Source organism: Caretta caretta, chromosome 23 (assembly GCF_965140235.1).
Source record: "Caretta caretta isolate rCarCar2 chromosome 23, rCarCar1.hap1, whole genome shotgun sequence".
In the NCBI taxonomy this organism is placed as follows: domain Eukaryota; kingdom Metazoa; phylum Chordata; order Testudines; family Cheloniidae; genus Caretta; species Caretta caretta.
The window spans coordinates 12,618,941-12,639,682 of NC_134228.1; the positions used below are offsets into that span (position 1 = coordinate 12,618,941).

At 62.0% G+C, this 20,742-nt stretch overlaps 1 protein-coding gene across 10 annotated transcripts; it reads left to right on the top strand.

The window, feature by feature from the left end:
• The first annotated feature begins 1,514 nt into the window (after positions 1-1,514).
• CNOT3 (CCR4-NOT transcription complex subunit 3) lies at positions 1,515-20,526 on the top strand. Of its 10 annotated transcripts, none has more exons than XM_075122588.1 (18): positions 1,515-1,623; positions 5,960-6,034; positions 6,448-6,515; positions 6,966-7,040; positions 7,660-7,749; positions 9,215-9,343; positions 9,888-9,983; positions 10,282-10,501; positions 11,817-11,950; positions 12,611-12,667; positions 15,584-15,932; positions 16,245-16,350; positions 16,425-16,590; positions 16,692-16,791; positions 17,157-17,358; positions 18,100-18,325; positions 19,281-19,406; positions 19,709-20,526. In XM_075122588.1, the coding sequence occupies exons 2-18, from the start codon at positions 6,010-6,012 to the stop codon at positions 19,805-19,807; spliced, it is 2,268 nt and encodes a 755-aa protein (XP_074978689.1). In that variant the 5' UTR covers positions 1,515-1,623; positions 5,960-6,009; the 3' UTR covers positions 19,808-20,526. The 10 variants fall into 10 exon arrangements, with proteins under 10 accessions (XP_074978689.1, XP_074978694.1, XP_048688526.2 ...); XM_075122593.1 differs by having other exon boundaries at positions 18,100-18,232; XM_048832569.2 differs by having other exon boundaries at positions 17,160-17,358.
• The last annotated feature ends 216 nt before the right edge of the window (positions 20,527-20,742 follow it).

Below are 20,742 nucleotides of genomic sequence, written 5' to 3' on the forward strand. Positions count from 1 at the left end.
AGAGTGACCGAGAGGGTGAACCAGCAGGCTGGGTGCCTGACCTAAAAAGCTTAGTCTAAATAGCTCTAGAATAGGAGAAACTGAGGCCAGGGGTGGATGCCACTTGGGGTGGCTGAGCTGGGACTACCAGGTCTCAGGAGCCCTGGGCCGGAGCCCTAGCCCACATGGGGCCAGGGGAAATAAGGGTGGTGACTCACACCGCACTGGCTGTTCTCCGTTGTCTTATACCTTTTTCTGGATCACTCTGATTTGCTCGTCTCCTTGCTGCCATGACCTGGGTGCAGGAACGGGTATTCATCTGGCTGGCTCCTACCCCTAGCTCTGGGAAAGGAGTGGGGGCTACTGGTTAGAGTAGGGGGTATGGGAGTCAGGCTGGGGCCCCCTTTAGGGCAGGGAAGGGGCATCGGTCCTTGATGTTAGCCCCTCCCCCAGTCAACTGAGGCCTAGGCCCTCTTGGGGGTAGGTGCAGTAGCCCTGTCTTGTTCTGTGGGCCCTGGACCAGGCTGGAGCTGTCCCAGCCTAAGCACCATCATCCAGTCCTCTTGCAGGTGGGTGCTCTCCTGGGTACAGGGTCTGTCCCCACTGTGTGGAAACTCCACCACCCCCACATTCTGCTGCCCCAGCCCCCCTTCCGGGGGCTGGATCCCCCCCCACACACACTGCTGCCCTAGGGCTGGGGGGTTCTTCAGGCCTAGGCTGCTCCAGGCTCCCCCTACCCTTGTTGGTTGGATTCCCTCAGGGGCCAGGGTTCTCCTATGCTCCTTCCCCTGCTGCCTCGGTGGGGCCCCTTTGCACCCTGGCCCTGCTGGGGCCCAGCTGCCCTTTAAGGCCTGGGGCATATAACGCAATATTGCCCTGAGTACCCAGGGGGCGGGCCCTTCCTGTGGTCTTCAATCCTATTGGTCCTTAGGGGTTTGAGTGAGAACCTCAGTGGGCAATAGCTATCACCAATATGTTTTAAGTCCACCTCCTCGTTGCACGCTACAACTATTGGTCTTTCGTCCATCGTCTCAGCCAATCAGTGTCTGGCGAATCCATCAACCCGCCTCCCCCACTTTTGCAATCGAGCTATCCACTGCCTCCGGGCTGGGAGCCAATCAGCTGCAAGAGTGGTTTCATGAGCGGCTCCCCCGACCAATGGGGGAGACCGAGCTGTGACGGGTGTCGCCCCTTCCTTCCTGCTCTCATGTGGGCGAGCCTCCTTTATACCCCGTCCTTCTCGGCCAATAAACGCTGAGGATTGCTGACGGATGTGTGCTGAGGCTAATAAGAAGGAAGTTGGGCGTTGATTGACATATAAAGGGATAGGCAGGTCCCCTGGCTTGCCCCGCCTATATCTAATGTAGCCAATAGAAGAACAAAGTGACTTAAGGGGCGTGCGGCAAACCCAATGGGGTGCAGGCGGGGGGGCGGGGCCCTGCCCCGGGGCGGAGAGGCGGACGGAGGCAGCCGGCCGCCATCTTGGATGCCGCGGAGCCCGAGAGGCGGCGGCGGCGGCGGCGGCGAGTTGGGGGGGGAGGGGGTCGCGACCCGGCTGAGCGGCGCCAGCATCGCGACAGTCGGCCCGCGAGCGGGGGGGAGGGGACCGATCCCCGGGGCCCGACCGGCCCGCAGGAGCTTCCGGTGAGGGGGGGCCCGGGGGGAGGGGGTACGGGGACGCCATCGGGGGAGGGCGCACGCGGGGGCCCTCTGCCGCGGGGGGCTGTAGCGGCTGCAGGAGGCCCCCGGGGGAAAGGGGGATCGGTGCGGGGCCTGCGGGGTGTCAAGCGGGAGGAGCCTTTATTCCCGGAGCCCTGTGAGCTGCCGAGCGGGCTCCCGGGCCGGGGAGCAGCCCGGGGGCGGGACATGGGGCGAGTGCTGCGGGGGGGGGGCAACACAGGGGGGGCCCCCGTGTCCCCCTTCTCCCCTTATTCAGTTGTGTGGTGTTTCAGCGCAGGCGGGGAGCTAGCAGCTGGAGCAAGGACACCTGGGTGTCCGTCCCCGTCCCCCCTCCCCCCCAACTTAGGGGGCAGGCAGGCAGCCTAGTGGCTAGAGCAGTAGATCCGCCAGCAGGACGCCTGGGTTCTCTTCCCCCCACTCCACAAAAGGGCTGGTTACTGGATGCCCTCTGGGGGCACAGCCCCCTCCCTGAGCATGGATGGGATCGGGGGGGGGGGCAGCAGGGCTCTGGCCATGATCCCTGGTGGGTATGCTGCCCATGGGATGTCTCCCTAAACCCTTCTATTGTCCCTCTCTGCCAGCAGCTCTGCCTCCACGCACTCCCCAGAGAGCTGGGCCCTAGTGCCAGCTGGTACCAAGACAGCCGGGCCACGGCTGCGGGGGGGGGGTTGGAAAACAGACAACTGCTCACAACTGCTACTAGCCAGGTAAAGAATCTATTTGCCTTAGGTGAAGCCCCATATCCCATTCCTCCCCCCAGAGCTGGCCAGACCCCTGCCCTGCAGCCGGATCAGAGCTGCTGCCCCCTAGAAGGGTAAGGCCTCGTCCTGTTCCCTACCCTAAGCCAACCATTCCCCCCTGCTCTGGGGCCAGATCAGAGTCGTGCCCCCCAGAGCGGGAAAGTGTCCCGTTCCCCAACCTTTGCAAAATTTATAAGGCCCAATCAGACTCTTGTTAGCCTTATCTTCCCGTCCACATCTGTGTCAGGGGATTTGATTTTGGGATCCCTGCTCCTCAGTCTTCTCAGGGGAGGTAATCAGCAGAAGCAGTAGCATCCCCAGGCCTTTGCATCTGTGTTGATCCACAGGAGACAGGACCAGCTCAGAAATGGATTTAGCCATCGCTTTTGTTTGTGGACAGTCTCTGTTTTTTTGGCTTTCAGACATTGCTGGGCAACAGTCTCTTCTAAAATCTGCACACTTCCCTTTGGGGAAGCTTGTCCATTGATCTTCGGGTGGATTAAAACAAGTTGCTGGTTTCCAGAATGTTTTGATCCAAATTTAAAGGGGCAGCCTCAATCTGATCAATTTCAGGGCTTGCCTGGCCACGGGGAAATTGACCAGGTCGCTCAATTGTATTGGAATTACTCTGCAGGTCCCTTTCACCCTGGCATAGCCGAGTCTCAGAAGGATCCAAGTCATTTCCAGGTGCACCACTTTACTCCCACTCCCCCTAGTTTCTGGCTGTACAGTTATGGGATTAATCATGGGTTTTGCTCATGCCAGTCACAGAGCATGGCCCCCATTGTGCCAGGCGCTGTACGGACACAGGACAGTCCCTGCCTCACAGGGCAGGGAGCTTTACAAGCTGATTGTGAGGGGTGCTTGTGGGCAAGGCAGGGGATTGGGACACCAGAGAGCCCTATTCAGCTACAGACTCCCTTTGCTCCCTCGCTCACTATGATTTTTTCCAGGGGCACCGAGGTGTTTAGCAGGATATGGGGGGCTTGGGTTCTCCCTAGATCATTGTGTTTATTGCCAGTCTCACGAGAAGAGTAGTGACACGTACTCATCCGACAGGAGAAAACCAAGCAGGTGCCCACGCTGTACCATTCAGACAGCTCCCCACAACCACCCCCCTTCCAGCATAGTCCACAAGCCCAATTCACTATCTTAAGCAATTGGTGGCAGGTTGGAATCTAAAATGATCAAATCAGTTCACACTACTTGGTGTGTAAAGGCCAACATGTGTTTTAACTGGAGAAAATGTAGGCGATTGGTTAGAGCATGGGGGCTGGGAGCCAGGACTCTTGGGTTCTCTCCCTAACTCTGGGAGGGGAGTGGTGTCTAGTGGTTAGAGCAGGAGGAAATTGGCGTGAACTCACAGGTTCTACTCCAGCCTGCTGCATGACTCAAGGTACATCACAGCCCCATTTTGTGCCTCAGTTTCCCCACCTGCAAAGCAGGCTTGGCGACACTCACCTCTCTCTGTAAGCCCTGTACAAAGGGGGCCGCCACGTGCTGCAGGTCTCCTCCCCCAGGTGTGGCACTTACACCCCAGAGCCCAGTCTTCGACTACTGAGTCTTTATAGCCCCAGTCCTTTCCCATCATCCCATGCTGCAGCACAGGCTGGGGGGGAGGGGCTCTCAATCTTCCTCCCAGTCATGTGCCTCTTTCACCTGTGTAGGAGCCTCCCACTTGCAGGCCCTAGACAGCCAGGCCACCTCTAGGTAAGCCAGAGCCCTTTGGCCTCTTGCAAAGCACTTGGGGGGCACGGCAGCTATTCAGTAGACACTGGGGTCATGTGGGCTAATAGGATTGTGGGGGGCACAGTGAGGGGCCCTGAGGTGAGACTGCTGGGATCCTGGGGGCAGCTTGGGGTCCCCCATCCCAGCCAGGGGTTGATCAGTCACAGAGGGTCAGGAGAGCCCCGCCTGTGTAGCTGAACAAAGAGAAGGTTCAGGGGTGACAGTTCCCCGCCTACAAGCCCCTGCATGGGGAGCAAACAGCTGCCCGGGGACTCCCTGGGCTGGTAGGCACTGGTCTTACCAGGGCCACTGGCTGGGAGGGGAAGCTTGGCCAGTTCAGATTGGAAATAAGGGGCAGGTTTTTAATGGGGGGGGGGGGGGCGTAATTAACATCTGGAAGGATTGGCTGGGTGTGGCTTCTCCATCAGTGGCAATTAGCCAATCCTGCTGGGTTGTGTGCCCCCGGGGGGCAGACAAGATGATCGCTGTGGGGAGCTGGCTGAGAATCCTCCCTTAGGCCTCTTGGGGGGGGCAGATTAAAGGGACATGGCCAGCTTCCTGAGGCCTCCAGTATATTGTTCGGAAGCAAGGGGGTTCCCCCCATGCCTAAGGGGGGAAAGTTCTTTGGCGTATGACCTGACCTCCCCATCCCTTACGGTTTGCTTCCTGGGGAACCAGGAAGTGAAACTGAGCAAACAGCCCTTAGCCGGTAAAGCCCAGACCCCTTGGAGAGGACAAAGGGGGTGGAAACAGTCCCCTCCGAATCACTTTTCCCTGGGGTGGTGCATTGCTGGGGTGAGGGGGCAGATCAGGGGCCTGGCTGGGCACAGTTCACTGGAGCTATTTTCTACCCTCCCCTCCCACCCCAGGCCCATAAGGGGTGAATCAGGGGTGGCTGGGGCACACTGCACTGGCGCTATTCCCTGCCCCCCAAAGCCCATAGGGAGCAGATCAGGGGCCTGGCCAGGGCATCCTTGGCTGTGGCTTTTCTCTGTCTCCCAGAGACCGGAGTACACACTTGAGCTGCCCTGATTCGCACCGGGGGCTGCACTACAGAATCCAGGGCGGCCCCTCCTGAGAATCAGTCCTTCGGTGTGAAGCAGCCCAGGGAAGCCCCGTCTCTGCCCCCTCCAAGGAAATAACAAACAGGATCCGGACTAGCCCGGTGGCTGAACCAGCTCCGGTCCAGGCGGCATCTGTTCACATAGGCTGAGGTCTCCTCCCCACGCTCCCGTCGCCCACAGTCCTCCGGCCCGGGGTTGCCGGTCCCGAGTCGCTGAGAACCGAGCTGGCTCCGCTCAGACTCCAGGCGCGGTCGGCTTCGGGGTTAACGCCCAGCCACACCTGAATCCTGCCTGTCTCCCCAGCCCTGGCCCATGCTGGCAGCTTCTGCGCCACGCCCCAGGGAGCCAGCCTCAGGGCCACCGGCAGCAATGCTCTGGCAAGGGGCCACGCGGCCAGCGTCCCGTCAGCCGGGCCCCTTCTGGGCCAGCCGCCCAGCCCGTAAACCTGCTGTTTCATGGTTTGACTTGAAGGCTGGGTGGGTGTGTGCTGCCCTGCCCCCTGCTGCTGGGGTGGGTATGTGGCTGTGTCCCAGCGCTGCCCCCTGCTGGGCTGGGGGTATGTGAATGAACAGTCTTGGCACAACTGATCAAAGAATATGATGAGAGACTGGCTGACTGAGGTGGGGGGGAAAAGAGGCCCGGGGCCTCTCCCCTGTAGGGGGTGCCGGCTCCCATCCGACCCCAAGACAGGGACTGGCTGGCTCAGGGGCTCTTCCCAGTGGGTTGGGAGGGTGCATTACCGTAACCTTCTTTTGCTGTCCCCTGCAGCGTTGGAGCTTTCTGAAGCATGAGGAGAGCCCCCCGCCAGTGACCGAAACATGGCTGACAAGAGGAAATTGCAAGGTAGGGCGGCTCCTCCTGCAGGTGCATGGCTGGGGGCATGTATGGGGGGGCGGGCAAAGAGAGGGGCCTCTTCCCCTTCCCCCATGTGTGTTCCCTACTTTGTGAGAGCTGGAGCGATGGAGTTTGTCACGGCTGCATTTAGAGTCAGGGGGCTGCAAGCCAGGACTGCTGGGTTCTCTCCCTGGCTCTGGGAGGGGAGTAGAGTCTAGTGGTTAGAGCGAGGCGGTTGGGGGAGGTCTGGGAGCTAGGACTCCTGAGTTCTATTTGAGGTTCATTGTGTGACCTCAGGCCCGTCCCTTCTCCCTCCCCTGTACCTCACACTGGGCTCAGTGGGGGGGGGAGGGGGGGAAGCAGGTGGCAGTAATTAGCCCTGTCGGAGGTTGGGGCTGACCCTCGCCCCTCTGCTCCTCCAGGTGAGATCGATCGGTGTCTGAAGAAGGTCTCCGAGGGGGTGGAACAGTTTGAGGATATTTGGCAGAAGGTAAGAGCTCCCCCTTCGGCCTCAAACACCCCCACCCCCGGCTCGCTGCCCTACTCTCTCATCCTCCCCCACGTTGCTCTCTCCCTGTCCCTAAACTTTTCTGCTTTTCTCTCCTGTATCAATTCTCTTCTCTCCCCCGGCCTCGCTGCCCCCCACACCACCCCAAGAGCTATTTGTGTCCCTGCCCCCATACCCTACATCACGCCAGAGCAGGCAGCCCCCTCCCCCCACCCCACATCTCACTGTGGATAGGGCAGCCCAGCCTTCTGGGCCTCACCCCACATTGGATCCCCCCAGACCCTCCTCTCTGGCTGTTGTAGCCCCCCAACTGATTCCACACCGGATCAGGGCGCCACCCCCATCCCGCCAAGGGCACTCTGTCCCATCCCGCCAAGGGCACTCTGTCCCATCCCCCTACACACTGTCTCACCCATTGTCTCTCGCCTGCAGCTCCACAATGCAGCAAACGCCAACCAGAAGGAGAAGTATGAAGCTGACCTGAAGAAGGAGATCAAGAAGCTCCAGGTAGGGCCCAGCACTTCGGCCATCTGTCCGGCTGGAGCCCTCGGGATACGTGGTCTCAGCCGTGGCTGTCGGGAAAACACCCGCCGCTGGAGTCCTGACTCCCAGCCACCTGTGCTCTCAACCACGGGACACCACTCCCCTCCCAGGGCTGGGGAGAGAACCCAGCCTGGCTCCTAGCCCCTTCTTTAACCACTGGACCCCACTCCCTTCTCAGAGCTGGGGATAGAACCCAGGACTCCTGGCTCCCTTCCCCCTTGCTTTAACCTCTAGGCCCACTCCCCTTCCAGAACCAGGAATAGAACCCTGGCCTCGTGACCCCCAGTCTCTCCTTGTCTCGCCTTTCTACCTCCCCTTATTGTCCAGCGAGATCTTTGTGCTCCCTGTTAAACCAGAGCTTGCGATTCTCACCCCACTCTACAGAGGGCGTCCTCCGAGCTGGTGGGGGCTCATTGGGGGCAGGGGGGACTTTTTAGTGGCTGGGTGTCCTCATTACCTCTCCCACGTCCAGACCAAGGCAGTGTTGGCTGTTGCCTCTACGGGTCTAAGTGAGGCGGGTGGGTGGGTGCTATGGGCCCGTCTCTCTGCTGACCCTTCCCCTCTCTTCACCCCATCTCTGCAGAGGCTGAGGGACCAGATCAAGACGTGGGTAGCTTCAAATGAGATCAAGGACAAGAGGCAGCTGATAGACAACCGGAAACTCATTGAGACGGTAGGAGGCCAAAGGGGGTAATGGCCAGGCTTCAGGGCGGCAGCCTCTCGGGGTCAGGAAGGAAGTTTTGCCCCCGATCCAGAGCTGTAACTGGCGGGTTTTTCCTCCGTGGGCAGAGATGCTTCGATCTGGCGAAGGTCTCCGGGTGCTGGGGGAAAGCAAATGGCGGGAAGGGCCGGCCAGTTGATCTGCTGGGACTGGTGGGTGAGAGCAGGGGAAGGGGTTTTTGTGCTCTGCTTCTCGACCGTCATGGGGGTCGTGCTGACTGGCTGTGTCTGGGGTTGGTGGATCACGGGCCTGGTAGGGCCGGCCCTAGCAACACTGCACTGAGAAGGCTCCTGTGCGCTCAACCACTCTGCACTCGCAGGAGGCAGCAGTGGGGGAGTTGGAGGAGTGCCGGGACTCCTGGGTCCTCTGCCCAGCTCTGAGAGGGGAGTGGAGTTTGGAGGGGCTGGGAGCCAGGACTCCTTTGTTCTTTCCCTGGCTCTGGGGCGGGGAGTGAGGTCTAGTGGTTATAGCAGGGTGCTGGGAGCCAGGACTCCTGCACGCCAGATGTCCCAGCACCAGGGCTCAGCTCCCCCTGCCAGTGGCGTAGTGTCACTCCCATCCTGGCACAGCCATTGCGCAATCCTCTTGGCAGCCTCTGTGGGGCCAGCGTCCCCGACCCACACCCCCGACAGCAGGTCTCCATGCACTGCGAGGGGATCGGTGTATCGGTCACCTCCAGTGATGCCCAGGCCCAGTCTCTGGGATCCTGGAGCCCCCCCATGAGCAGCTGTGCCCAGCTCTGGGCCCTTCTCTCCCAGCACAGCCCCCATAGGGATCCGTTCGGGGCAGTCCCAGCCATGGAGAGAACGGCACACAGAGGGTTTAAAGCTCGGGGGCTGAGTGAGAGCAGCTGGGATCATGCCTCCTGGGTGGCGAGGCCTCCCCTATGGGCACTGGGGGTGCTTTCCACTCCAGGGAAGGGGGGGATCCACCCACACACTCACCTGAGCCCCACCCTCCTCTCCAATAAGCCACTCCTCCCTCTGCTGTGATTGGCTGGTGGGGCAGTGTGACATCACAGAGGGCAGCCAGCTGGCAGGGCAGGGACAGGTGGAGTCAGATCTGGAAGGGGTAGGGCCGGACTGGGGCCATTTGGGCATGAGGCTGGGTCCTGAATGACAGCAGGCAGCACGGGAGAGCGGTGGGGGCAGGGAGCTAGGATTCCGGGGTTCTGTGTCTGGCGAGGGGAGGGGGGTCTAGTAGTTAGAGCAGGGAGGGGCTGGGAGCCTGGTGCAGCTGAGAGGCTGCCAGGCATGGCCAACCAGGGCTATATTTGCCATGCCCCTGGACAGGATTGAGGTGGGGGGAGCCCCTATGTCTCTTGGGGTCTCTTGATCCCCTGTGTGGGGGTGGGGGACACTCCCCCTTGTTTCCCCAGACACTGAGCCCGCCCCCACCTCCTTCTCTCCTGTTCCAGCAAATGGAGCGGTTCAAGGTGGTGGAGCGGGAGACCAAGACCAAAGCCTACTCCAAGGAGGGGCTGGGCCTGGCGCAGAAAGTCGACCCTGCCCAGAAGGAGAAGGAAGAGGTCGGCCAGTGGTTAACGGTGAGGCTGGGGGCAGGGGTCTCCTGATCAGCTAAGCAGGGGTCAGACTGATGGGGGCATGGGGCAAGACCAAAGCTGTGAGAAAAAACAGGGCTCTCTCCCCTGCTGTCTCCAGGGCAGCCCTAGGGGGCGCTATGCTGCGGGAGGTTCAGGGGGGGTGCTCTCCCTTCACAGTCACTGCTGGTCCCAAAGCCCCAGTGTGGCGCTTCGTCCTGAACAGCCTCGGCACCCCACCCCAGAGAGCTCGTGTCTCAGTGCCCATGAGGGCTCCCTGGATAACTAGCCCCTGTACCACACCCCAGAAGAGGTCGCATCCCAGCACCAGGCGCGGGGCCCCTGTATGGATTACCGCCTTTCTGTAGGGCAGTTGGAGGCTTTATATTGGCCTGCGATCTTCAGTGAGGAAGCACCAGGGAAGGCCCCAGGTAGTGGTGGGGAGCGGCTGCCGAGTGTCTCGGGGGGGTTGCGGGCTGGCAGCAGCTGGGAGCCCCTGGGGACAGCACTGGGGATGACAGTGTGCGGCTCTCCCCCCTTCCCCCCCCAGAACACCATCGACACGCTGAACATGCAGGTGGATCAGTTTGAGAGCGAGGTGGAGTCACTCTCTGTGCAGACACGCAAGAAGAAGGGGGACAAGGATGTGAGTCACTGCCTGCCTGGGACACAAGGAGGATGTGTGGGGTGGCACCGTGGCGGGGGACAAGAGTGCGGGGAGCTAGGACTCCTGGGTTCTATCCCCGGCACTGCGAGGGGAGTGGAGGCTAGTGGTTAGAGGGGGGAGGGGGCAGGGAGCCAGGACTCCCGGGTTCTCTCCTGGCTCTGGGCAGGGAGTGGGGGCTAGTGAAGGGGTGCTGTGCGCTGTGGCTGGAGAGGCGGGGTGTGGGCAGAGGGGGCCGTTTCTCGGCGTGTGTCCATCTGCCCATGCCCCTTCCCCGCAGAAGCAGGACCGGATCGAGGGGCTGAAGCGGCACATCGAAAAGCACCGATACCACATCCGCATGCTGGAGACCATCCTGCGCATGCTGGACAATGACTCCATCCAGGTGGACTCGATCCGCAAGATCAAGGACGACGTGGAGTATTACGTGGACTCCTCGCAGGACCCCGACTTCGAGGAGAACGAGTTTCTCTACGATGACCTCGACTTAGAAGACATTCGTAAGTGTCCCGGCTCCCGCGGGGCAGAGACAGGGGTCGAGTTCCCCGCCCCCGGTCACCGTCTGTGTTCCGCTGATCAGGTCTCTCGCGGGAGGGCAGGTTTTTCCAACCGCTTCAGCGTCCGCCTGGCTGGTCGCTGGGCCCTCTCCAGCTGATCGGCGTCCTGCTTGGGTTAGGGACCCCAGAACCAGAGCCGGGATTGGAGCAGCCGAACCCAGAGGTAACCCAGACCGGGAAGGGACCCCCTCGCTTAGCCGAACCGCCCGCCCTGCCGTGAGGAGGGTTGGCTGAGGGCTTCCCAGTGGAATCCAGGCTCCCCTCGCCTTGCTGCAGATGCCTCCCGAGGTCTCGCTGGCTTTTTTCACAACCGTGTCCCAGCTGCAGCAACCGGGGGAACCGCCCCTGTCTTACAGCTGAAATAGTCGGGGGAGGGCCCGTGCAATTTGTATGGTTAAATCTCATCCCATTTCTATGACTCGGGTCCTGCAGGTCATCCCGTCCTGCCTGTGGAAAGCACCGCTCCTCTGGAGTCACGCTGCCCCCAAAGACTGTGTGTCTTCAGCCGATTTCGCTCGCGCCTTCCTGCTCTCCGTGTCTCATTCCCCTCCCGCCCCCGCAATCCCTTGTGCGATCGCTGGGGAGGGCATGCCTTGGCTGTCAAAGGGGCACAAGGAGGGGGCCACTGCTCAGAAATCCTGGCGCAGATTCCCCCAGGAGCCAGGGCTACTATAGGGCTTTGCCTTTAGATCGATCAGAGGAGAGATTCTCTCCGCAGAAGCCAGGAGCCCCCGCGGTTCCAATTGCCCCAAGTGTGGCTTTGTGAGGCCCCCGAATCCAGCAACAGCGTGTTTCATTTCCTTGCATCTTTCTGGAAAGGCCTGGAAATGTTCCTCTTCGGCTTTTCCTGGATTACGTCTGGAGGAGCTGGGGAGGTGGAGCCTTGGCGCTTTGCAGCCTGTTAATCACCTGGCTAGAGGCGTTGGGGTTTTATCCCAGAACAGTTTTCTCCAAAGTGTGTTCAGGCCATTGGTGTTTACAGAGAGTTTAGAAGAAATTGCTCCCGTCCGTTCCTGAATTGGAACGCTACCCTCCATCCAAAGCGTCCCCCCGGGCGAGCAGGGAGACAAGACCACAGCTGGGAGATCTCAGCTCCCTGGGTACGTGGCCTGGGAGAACTCCGGTTGGAACAGATCTCCGGTTTTCTCCCCGGGAAAGCAGGGCAGACCGGATGCAGGCGCAGGGCGGGATGCCGGCGTCTTTGACTCCCAGCCTAGCTGCCTAACTGCGTCTTGTTCTGCTCCCCGCCCCCTTCCAGCGCAGGCTCTGGTAGCCACCTCCCCGCCCAGCCACAGCCATCTGGAGGACGAGATCTTCAACCAGTCCAGCAGCACTCCCACCTCCACCACCTCCAGCTCGCCCATTCCGCCCAGCCCTGCCAACTGCACGACGGTAAGGAGCCCCGCCCCCACCTGGCACAGCCCTGCCGCTCGAGTCCTGCCCCAGTGGGATCCGTCGCCCAGCCCTGTACAAAGTGGGACAGTCGGAGGCCTGCGCAGGCAGGCTCCCACACAGCCAGGGTAACCCAGCGGCAGGGGTGCTGGGTCAGTGTCCCTTAAGGAAGGCAGCATTACCTAGTGAGGGGGGCGGGGAGCCAGGACATCTGGGTTCTCTCCTGGCTCTGGGAGGGGAGCAGAGTCTAGTGGTTAGAGCGGGGGGGCTGGGAGTCAGGACCCCCTGGTTCTATCCTGGCTGTTAGAGAGGAGTGGAATCTAGTAGTTAGAGCGGGGTGGGGGGGTGGGGAGGGGCTGGGAACCAGGACACCTGGGCTCTCCTGGCTTAGGGAAATGGGAGGAGGGAACTAGGGGTGAGAACAAAGGGGCACTGCCTCATGGCAGCGATGTCCAGTGCATGTGCCCCCGATAACAGTGACCATGGCCCAGCCACACCAGGCCTCCAGTGCCATGGGTAGGACAGAGTCAACCGGCAGAGTGACCCCAATAACGAGGGAGACATCAGTGTGTCGTGTGCTGGCTGCCCCGTGGCAGGGCTGGTCCCCCCATCTCCACAGGGAGTGGCAGGGCGAGCACTGACTGTCCCCCCCACCCCCAGGAGAATTCGGAAGATGACAAGAAGAGGGGGCGGTCGACAGACAGCGAGGTCAGTCAGGTGAGTGACTTGGCGGGCGCCTGCCCTTATGCTGGGGGGTGTGGTGGGGTGGGGTGTTGGCTACTGATCGGAGCTTGGGGATTTCACCAGGACTCCTGGGTTCTATCCCCGGCTCTGGGAAGGGAGTGGGGGCGAGTGGGTTAGAGCAGGGAGCTGGAAGCCAGGACTCCTGGGTTCTCTCCGGCTCTCGGAGGGGAGGGGAGCGCGGCTGGGACCCAGGACTCCTGGGTTCTCTCCCCTGCTCTGGGGGGTGAGTGGTTAGAGCTGGGGGGGGGGTCGCTGGGAGCCAAGACTCCTGGGTTCCCTCGGCTGGGGGGCGGGTCTAATACAGGGTTTGGTGAGGACTTCGTGGGGAAGCCTGGGAACATGGCTGCCCCGGCCACTTGAGCTGCGAGTGGGTGGGGCTGCCTTAGCCCCGCCTCCTCCTGCTCCTTGTTGGGGGGCTGGGATCACATGGGCCCTTAGCCCCGCCCCCTCCCAGCCTCCTTCCAGTGAGGCGCAGGGCGGGGCCGCCGTGGCCTGGGCTGGCCCTGGGAGGCTGCTGGGATGGCTGCCGTGGGGCCAGGCTACCCACCTGCAGTGAGCTGGGGAGCTCGAGTGGGGCGTGGTCAGAGTGGGGCGGGGCTCAGCTTCTGGGGTCAGAGTGGGGGGTCACGGGGCTCTATGAGTGGGGCTGTGGGGACTCATGGTGGGGGCTATGGGGCTCAGGTGGGGAGGGGCAGAATGGGGGAGATATGGGGACTCAGCAGGGGGGCTGTGGGGCTCAGGTGGGGAGGGGTCAGAGTTGGGGGGCTGTGGGGCTCAGGTGGGGAGGGGTCAGAGTGGGGGGCTGTGGGGCTCAGTGGGGGGCTGTGGGGCTCAGTTGTGGAGGGGTCAGAGTGGGGGCTGTGGGGCTCAGGTGGAGCCTATGGGGGTCTCAGTGGGGGGGCTGTGGGGCTCAGGTGAGGAGGGCTCAGAGTGGGGGGCTGTGGGGACTCAGGTGGGGTCAGAATGGGGGAGATATGGGGACTCAGTGAGGGGGCTGTGGGGCTCAGGTGGGGAGCGGTCAGAGTGGGGGCCTCAGAGTGGGAGCTATGGGCTCAGGTTGGGGAGCTGTGGGGCTCTGGTGGGGAGGGGTCAGAGTGGGGGGCTCAGGTGGGGACTATGGGGTCTCAGAGTGGGGGCTGTGGGGCTCAGGTGGGGGCTATGGGGGTCTCAGTGGGGGGGCTGTGGGGCTCAGGTGGAGCCTATGGGGGTCTCAGTGGGGGGGCTGTGGGGCTCAGGTGAGGAGGGCTCAGAGTGGGGGGCTGTGGGGACTCAGGTGGGGTCAGAATGGGGGAGATATGGGGACTCAGTGAGGGGGCTGTGGGGCTCAGGTGGGGTGCGGTCAGAGTGGGGGCCTCAGAGTGGGAGCTATGGGCTCAGGTGGGGGGGCTGTGGGGCTCTGGTGGGGAGGGGTCAGAGTGGGGGGCTGTGGGGTCTATGGGGTCTCAGAGTGGGGGCTGTGGGGCTCAGGTGGGAGCTATGGGGGTCTCAGTGGGGGGGCTGTGGGGCTCAGGTGGGGAGGGGTCAGAGTGGGGCCTATGGGGGTCTCAGTGGGGAGGGCTCAGAGTGGGGGGGGCTGTGGGGCTCAGATGGAGTAGGGGGGCTGTGGGGACTCAGGTGGGGTCAGAATGGGGGAGATATGGGGACTCAGTGAGGGGGCTGTGGGGCTCAGGTGGGGAGGGGTCAGAGTGGGGGGGCTGTGGGGACTATGGGGTCTCAGAGTGGGGGCTATGGGGGTCTCAGTGGGGGGACTGTGGGGCTCAGGTGGGGAGGAGTCAGAGTGGGGGGCAGTGGGGAGGGGTCTCAGTGGGGGGGCTGTGGGGACTCAGGTGGGGTCAGAATGGGGGAGATACGGGGACTCGGGGGGCTGTGAGGCTCAGGTGGGCTGGGCTAATAATGTGGGGGCTATTGGAGTCAGAATGCGGGGCTATGGTGACACAAATGGGGCGGGCTCAGAGTGGGGGGCCCATGGAGCTTGGGGGGAGGGGTCAGAGTGAGGGGGCTGTGGGGAGCAATGTGCCTCTGAGCGGGGACTCAGGTGCAGGGAGAGATCAGCAGTGGGGGGGTCCAAGTGAGTTCCCCGCCACAGCCCCACACAGGTGGGGGAGCAGAGAAAGGGCCTCGGGGGCAGAGCACTCTCAAACGCTCACAGACAGCAAACCGGACAGAGAGACACACACCCCCCCACACCCCCAAGCCTGGCTCGGTTGCACAGAGAGGGCAGTGCCCGTGGCTCTCAGCTGCTGGTGTGGGGCCCATCAGCGCTGAGACGTTGTGCAGGCTCCCGGCGTGCCCCTCGCACGGCAGGCTCGGTGCCGCTGGGGACCAGCCAGTGCCATCTTGCAGCAGCGAGTTCCATGCTTCCTGATGCTTTGGCCCAGTGTGTTTGGGCAGCAGCGGGGCCAGGTCCCTCACCATAGCACGTAACGCTTGTAGAGCTGGGGCAGAGGCTCACTGCCTCGCCCAGGGTTGCCCTGGCCCACTGTGGCAGAGTTGGGTGTGGAGCCCGGCTCTGCCACGACCCTGGGTAGGGTCCTGCCTGCTCAGCAAGTCTGCCTGCCTTATCCAGGGGTGGGAGCACATGGATTCCGGGAGCCAGGACTCCTAGATTCCCTCCACAGCTCTGCGGGGGGAGTGGGGTCTAGTGATTAAAGCAGGGTGTGGTCCAGGAGCCAAGACTCTTGGGTTCCATTGATGGCTCTGGGGCAGGGAGTGAGGGCTAGTGGTTAGAGCGGGGGGAGCTGGGAGCCAGGACTCCTGGGTTCTCTCCCAGCTCTGGGAGGGGAATGGGGTCTAGTGGTTAGAGCAGGGGGGCTGGGAGCCAGGACTCTTGGATTCCATTGACGGCTCTGGGGCGGGGGGGGAGCAGGACTAATCCTCGTCTGTCCACAGTCTCCCGCGAAGAACGGTTCGAAAAGCATCCACAACAACCACCCCCCGCCCTCACCGGCCGTCACACCCAGCTACCAGCTGGGCAGCAGCTCCAGCACCTCTTCCTCGCTGGGCAACGGCCCGGGCTCCAGCAGCAACGGAGCCGTGTCCAACAGCAGCGGGAGCGGTGGGGCCAAGGCTGTCCCAGTCGCCGGCCACACGCCCAGCACCCCCACCCCCTACGCCCAGGCCGTCGCGCCCCCGCCCCCCGGTGCCAACGCCTCGCAGCCCCGGCCTCCCAGCGCCCAGCAGAACGCCAGCAAGCAGAACGGGGCCACCAGTGAGTGCCGGGAGGAGGCACGGTTCAAGGGTCAGCACAGAGAACGAGTCCCTGGTCTGTTGCCAGGCTCTGGAGGGTGGGAGTGGGATCTAGTGGTTAGAGTGGCGGCTGGGAGCCAGGACTCCTGGCTTCTGTCCCCAGCTGAGGCAGGGGAGTGGGGTCTAGTGGTTGAGGTGGAGAGGCTGGGAAGCAGGATTCCTGGGTTCTGAACCTGGTTGGGAAGGGGGGTGTCTCATTGGCCTGATTGCCTGGGACTTTTCAAACTCGGCCATGGGGTGCTCTAAACAATGGGGTGCTCTCCTACCCTGCCCCCCACACCCTGAGCTGCATCTCCGCCCTCAGGTTACAGCTCCGTGGTGGCTGACAGCACATCGGACTCCGTTCTCGGCAGCAGCGGGCCAGCGCTCCCCAGCCAGCCAGTGGCCCACAACCCACCCAGCAGCGCTGCGTGAGTACCCGCCTGGCGGCCGCGCCCCCCACAGCCCCACCAGCCACTCACTGACGCTCTCTCCTCTCCCCCAGGAAAGAGCCCAGCGGAGCCCCTGCGCCCCCCAGTGCCAGCTCTGGCCTGCTAGTCCCCATGACGGTGAATACCCCAAGCTCCCCGACCCCGTCCTTCTCCGAAGCCAAGCCGAGCCAGCCACTGCTCAACGGGCCACCCCAGTTCAGCTCCACGCCAGAAATCAAGGTGAGCCTGCCCCGTCCATGTGGGGGATGGGGGGGCACCTCGGGGGATGGGAGGGCACAGCCACAGGACTCCCTTCCACCCACCCTGTCTGTCACTTCCAGGCGCCCGAGCCCCTGAGCAGCTTGAAATCCATGGCAGAGCGAGCAGCCATTGGATCCAGTATAGAGGACCCAGTGCCATCTCTCCACCTGGCTGAAAGGGGTGAGGATTCCTGGGTTCTCTCCCCAGCTCTGGGGGGGAGTGGGGTTTAGTGGTTAGAGCGGGGGGGACTGGGAGCCAGGACTCCTGGGTTCAATCTTCAGCAGGCTCTCAGGCTTTTGCGCCTCGCTGGAGCACAGGAAGGGATTCCACCCATGCACATGGTGTCCCAGCACAGCTGACTGCAGTGTGAAGCACGCAGAGTTCCAGATGAGGGGGTCTCTGTAGGACCAGCCCCTGCGTCCCACCCGAGAGGTGGCTGCATCTCAGCACCGGGCGAGGGATTGTTGCATAAACTGGTTTTAAAGCTTTGTGCTCCCAACGCTCTCTGAGGAATCTAACAGGCTGTCTGTTGTCTGTCCCCCCAGCAGACATTTTAATTAGTAGTACGACCTCGCAGCCGGCCTCCAGCCAGCCGCCTATCCAGCTGTCGGAGGTGAACATCCCTCTCTCCCTGGGGGTCTGCCCCCTGGGACCGGTGCCCCTCACCAAGGAGCAGCTCTACCAGCAGGCCATGGAGGAGGCAGCCTGGCATCACATGCCTCACCCCTCGGACTCCGAGAGGATCCGGTAAGGCACAGTCCCTAGGATGTTGGGGGCTTGGAGAGAACAGGACTCCTGGATTCAGTCCTTGACTTTGAGCAGGGAGTAGGGTCTAGTGGTTAGATCCGGGGGGGATGTGGGTGGGAGTCGGGACAGCTGGGTTATCTCCCCAGCTCTGGCAGGGGAGTGGGGGATAGTGGTTAGATCCGGGGGGATGTGGGTGGGAGTCGGGACAGCTGGGTTATCTCCCCAGCTCTGGCAGGGGAGTGGGGGATAGTGGTTAGATCCGGGGGGATGTGGGTGGGAGTCGGGACAGCTGGGTTATCTCCCCAGCTCTGGCAGGGGAGTGGGGGATAGTGGTTAGATCCGGGGGGATGTGGGTGGGAGTCGGGACAGCTGGGTTATCTCCCCAGCTCTGGCAGGGGAGTGGGGGATAGTGGTTAGATCCGGGGGGATGTGGGTGGGAGTCGGGACAGCTGGGTTATCTCCCCAGCTCTGGCAGGGGAGTGGGGGATAGTGGTTAGATCCGGGGGGGGATGTGGGTGGGAGTCGGGACAGCTGGGTTATCTCCCCAGCTCTGGCAGGGGAGTGGGGGATAGTGGTTAGAGCGGGGAGGGCTGGGAGCCGGGACAGCTGGATTGTATCTCCAGCCTCGGGGGGGAGTGGGGAGGGGATTGGGAGCCAGGACTGCTCTGTTCTGTTCCCAGTAGACACTGTGCTGCTCCCCCGCCCATCAGGCTGTCTAATCCCCTCCCCCCACCCCCGCAGGCAGTACCTGCCCCGGAACCCCTGCCCGACCCCCCCTTACCACCACCAGATGCCTCCGCTGCACTCGGACACCGTGGAGTTCTACCAGCGGCTCTCCACGGAGACGCTCTTCTTCATCTTCTACTATCTGGAGGTACAGAAGGGCCCCCTCTGCAGGCTAGAGCGCTCTATAGTCCCGCCCTGTCTGGCCGCCGCTGCCGCCTTTCCCTCGGGCAGGAGGGGCGAGGTGGGTGACTGCTGCCAACGTGCCCCCCCCCCCACCGCTGCTGGCTTTGCGCATCGGCCACCTGACACTCCCCTCCCTGCAGGTGTGGATGGTATGCTCCATCCCTCCCCCTCCCCCATTGGTACCTCACACCCCTCCTTGGCCACCTGCAGTTGGTATGTGCAAGGGGAAGTCCCCTCCCTGCAGGTGTGAATGGTATGCTCCATCCCTCCCCCTCCCCCATTGGTACCTCACACCCCTCCTTGGCCACCTGCAGTTGGTATGTGCAAGGGGAACTCCCCTCCCTGCAGGTGTGAATGGTACATTTCCCTTCCCTGCCATTGGCAGGTGCCAAGATCCCCCCTCTCTCTCTCTCTCTCTCTCACTCCACCTGCCTCTGGTATGTGGGAGGGGATCCTCCCCACAGGTGCTGATGGTACAGTCCCCCTTGACCATCCCTGTGGTTGGTACATGAGACATACAACAGGGGACAAGGGGTGTGTATGTCAATAGTTCTCCCCCCCCCCCCATGCCCAGAGCATTTGGTACATGCTGAATGGTGCTATCGCTCTATTTGCAATGTAGCTAGTCTTTATGTAGCTAGTCTGCCTCCCCCAAAAGAAGAGCTAATGGTACATTCCCCTTCTCCCCTGCTGCCTTTGGTACTTACCAAGCCATTGCCCACCCCCACGCTGGTGGTATGGGCTCAGCCATGCCCCCAGGTCCTGTGGTCTGGTCCCAGCTCCCTCCTGTGTCAGTGGTACAGGCCAAGTCTCTCCCCATTCCTCCCCGGTCCAATGGTACGTGCCCAGCTACCCCCGAGCCAGTGGCACATGCCATCTGCTTCCCCCCCCCAACCCAGGCCCCATGGTGGCGGGGTGTCCCAGCTGCCCCCCAGCCCCGTGGGAGGATCCCAGCTGCCCCAAGTGCTGCCCCCCACTGGCCAGCGGTGTGACGCACCTGGTTCTCTCTCCAGGGCACCAAGGCGCAGTACCTGGCGGCCAAAGCCCTGAAGAAGCAGTCGTGGCGGTTCCACACCAAGTACATGATGTGGTTCCAGCGGCATGAGGAGCCCAAGACCATCACGGATGAGTTTGAGCAGGTGAGTGCCTCCCCCTCCCTCCGGGCCCCCCTCCGTGCTGCTGCCCCACAGGACAATGCAGCCACCTCTGGGGTGGGGCCACTACCATGGGGGAAGGGATTCAGAGACCCTGCTATCACAAGTCACTCCGCTCCCCACAGCAGACTCCTCCATGTCAAAGCCGGCCCTCTCAGCCCTAGCACCCATGGGGAGACCCTACGATAACAAACCTGCATGTTCAGGCCCGAAGTCAGGCAGTGGTACATGCAGCACCATAGGCTCTGCCCATCTGCTGATGCCTCCCCCCCATGTTCCCCCCTCAGGGCACGTACATCTACTTCGACTATGAGAAATGGGGCCAGCGGAAGAAGGAAGGGTTCACTTTCGAGTACCGGTATCTAGAAGACCGTGACCTGCAGTGACGCCTGCTCACCCCCCAGGGGGCGCCAGCCTTCCAGAGTCACGCGGGCGAGACATTGGGGTGTGGGGGAGGGAAGGAGAGGCCAAGCTCACCTCCCCCACCTCCATTCCACCTCCCCCACCCAACCCCCCCCAGGCGGGGGCCCCCTCCGGCCATCTGAACCCTTTAAATGCATGCAGTTTTAAAAGACATGGGTGGGGGGGCTGTGGCTGTGAAGGGAGGGGACTCAGCCATTCCCCAGCCCCCCTTCCTGGGTGAGTGTTGGCGGGGGGGCGGGCAGAGGGACATGCGCAGGCCAAAAAAAAAAGTGAACAAAGATGATCTTGGAGGAGTGTTGCAGGAGGGGAATGAAATCATTTGGCTTTTTTAAAAAAAAAAAAAAAAAAATTAAAGCAGCAAAAAATCCAGCAGAATTATTGTTACCCCCCCCCACACACACAAATTCCTCCGGGGGGGCCCAAACCCCACCTCCCCCTCAGTTCTCCCCCTCCCATTTTTCGTCTCCTCCCCACTCCCATGAGATCCAGCCCCAGAGCAGATCGGCTGGGTTTTCCTTGGGGGAGGGACGGACAGGAATTCAAAAGGGGAGGCTGTTTTTCTGATTGCTTTCCCCCCTTCTCCCGAGGTGCTATGCAGCCGCTGAGGGCCGGGTGTTTAAAATATTTTTCGTAACCCTATTTTCATTTTGGAAAATATTTATGAATAAATAGTTTTATATGATGTCTTCTCACGCAAGAAATGGGGGGGAGGTCACCGGCAACTGGCAGCTTTCTGCGCCGTGGACAGCATCAGAGAGGTAAGGGCGGGGGGCAGGAATGAGATATAGTCCTTGCTGTGGGGTTAGCTTAGAGACGCAGAGCCAGGACTCATAGGTTCTGTCCCTAGCTTGGGGAGGGGAGTTGGGTGGTTAGAGCGAAGGGGGCTGCCAGGACTCCT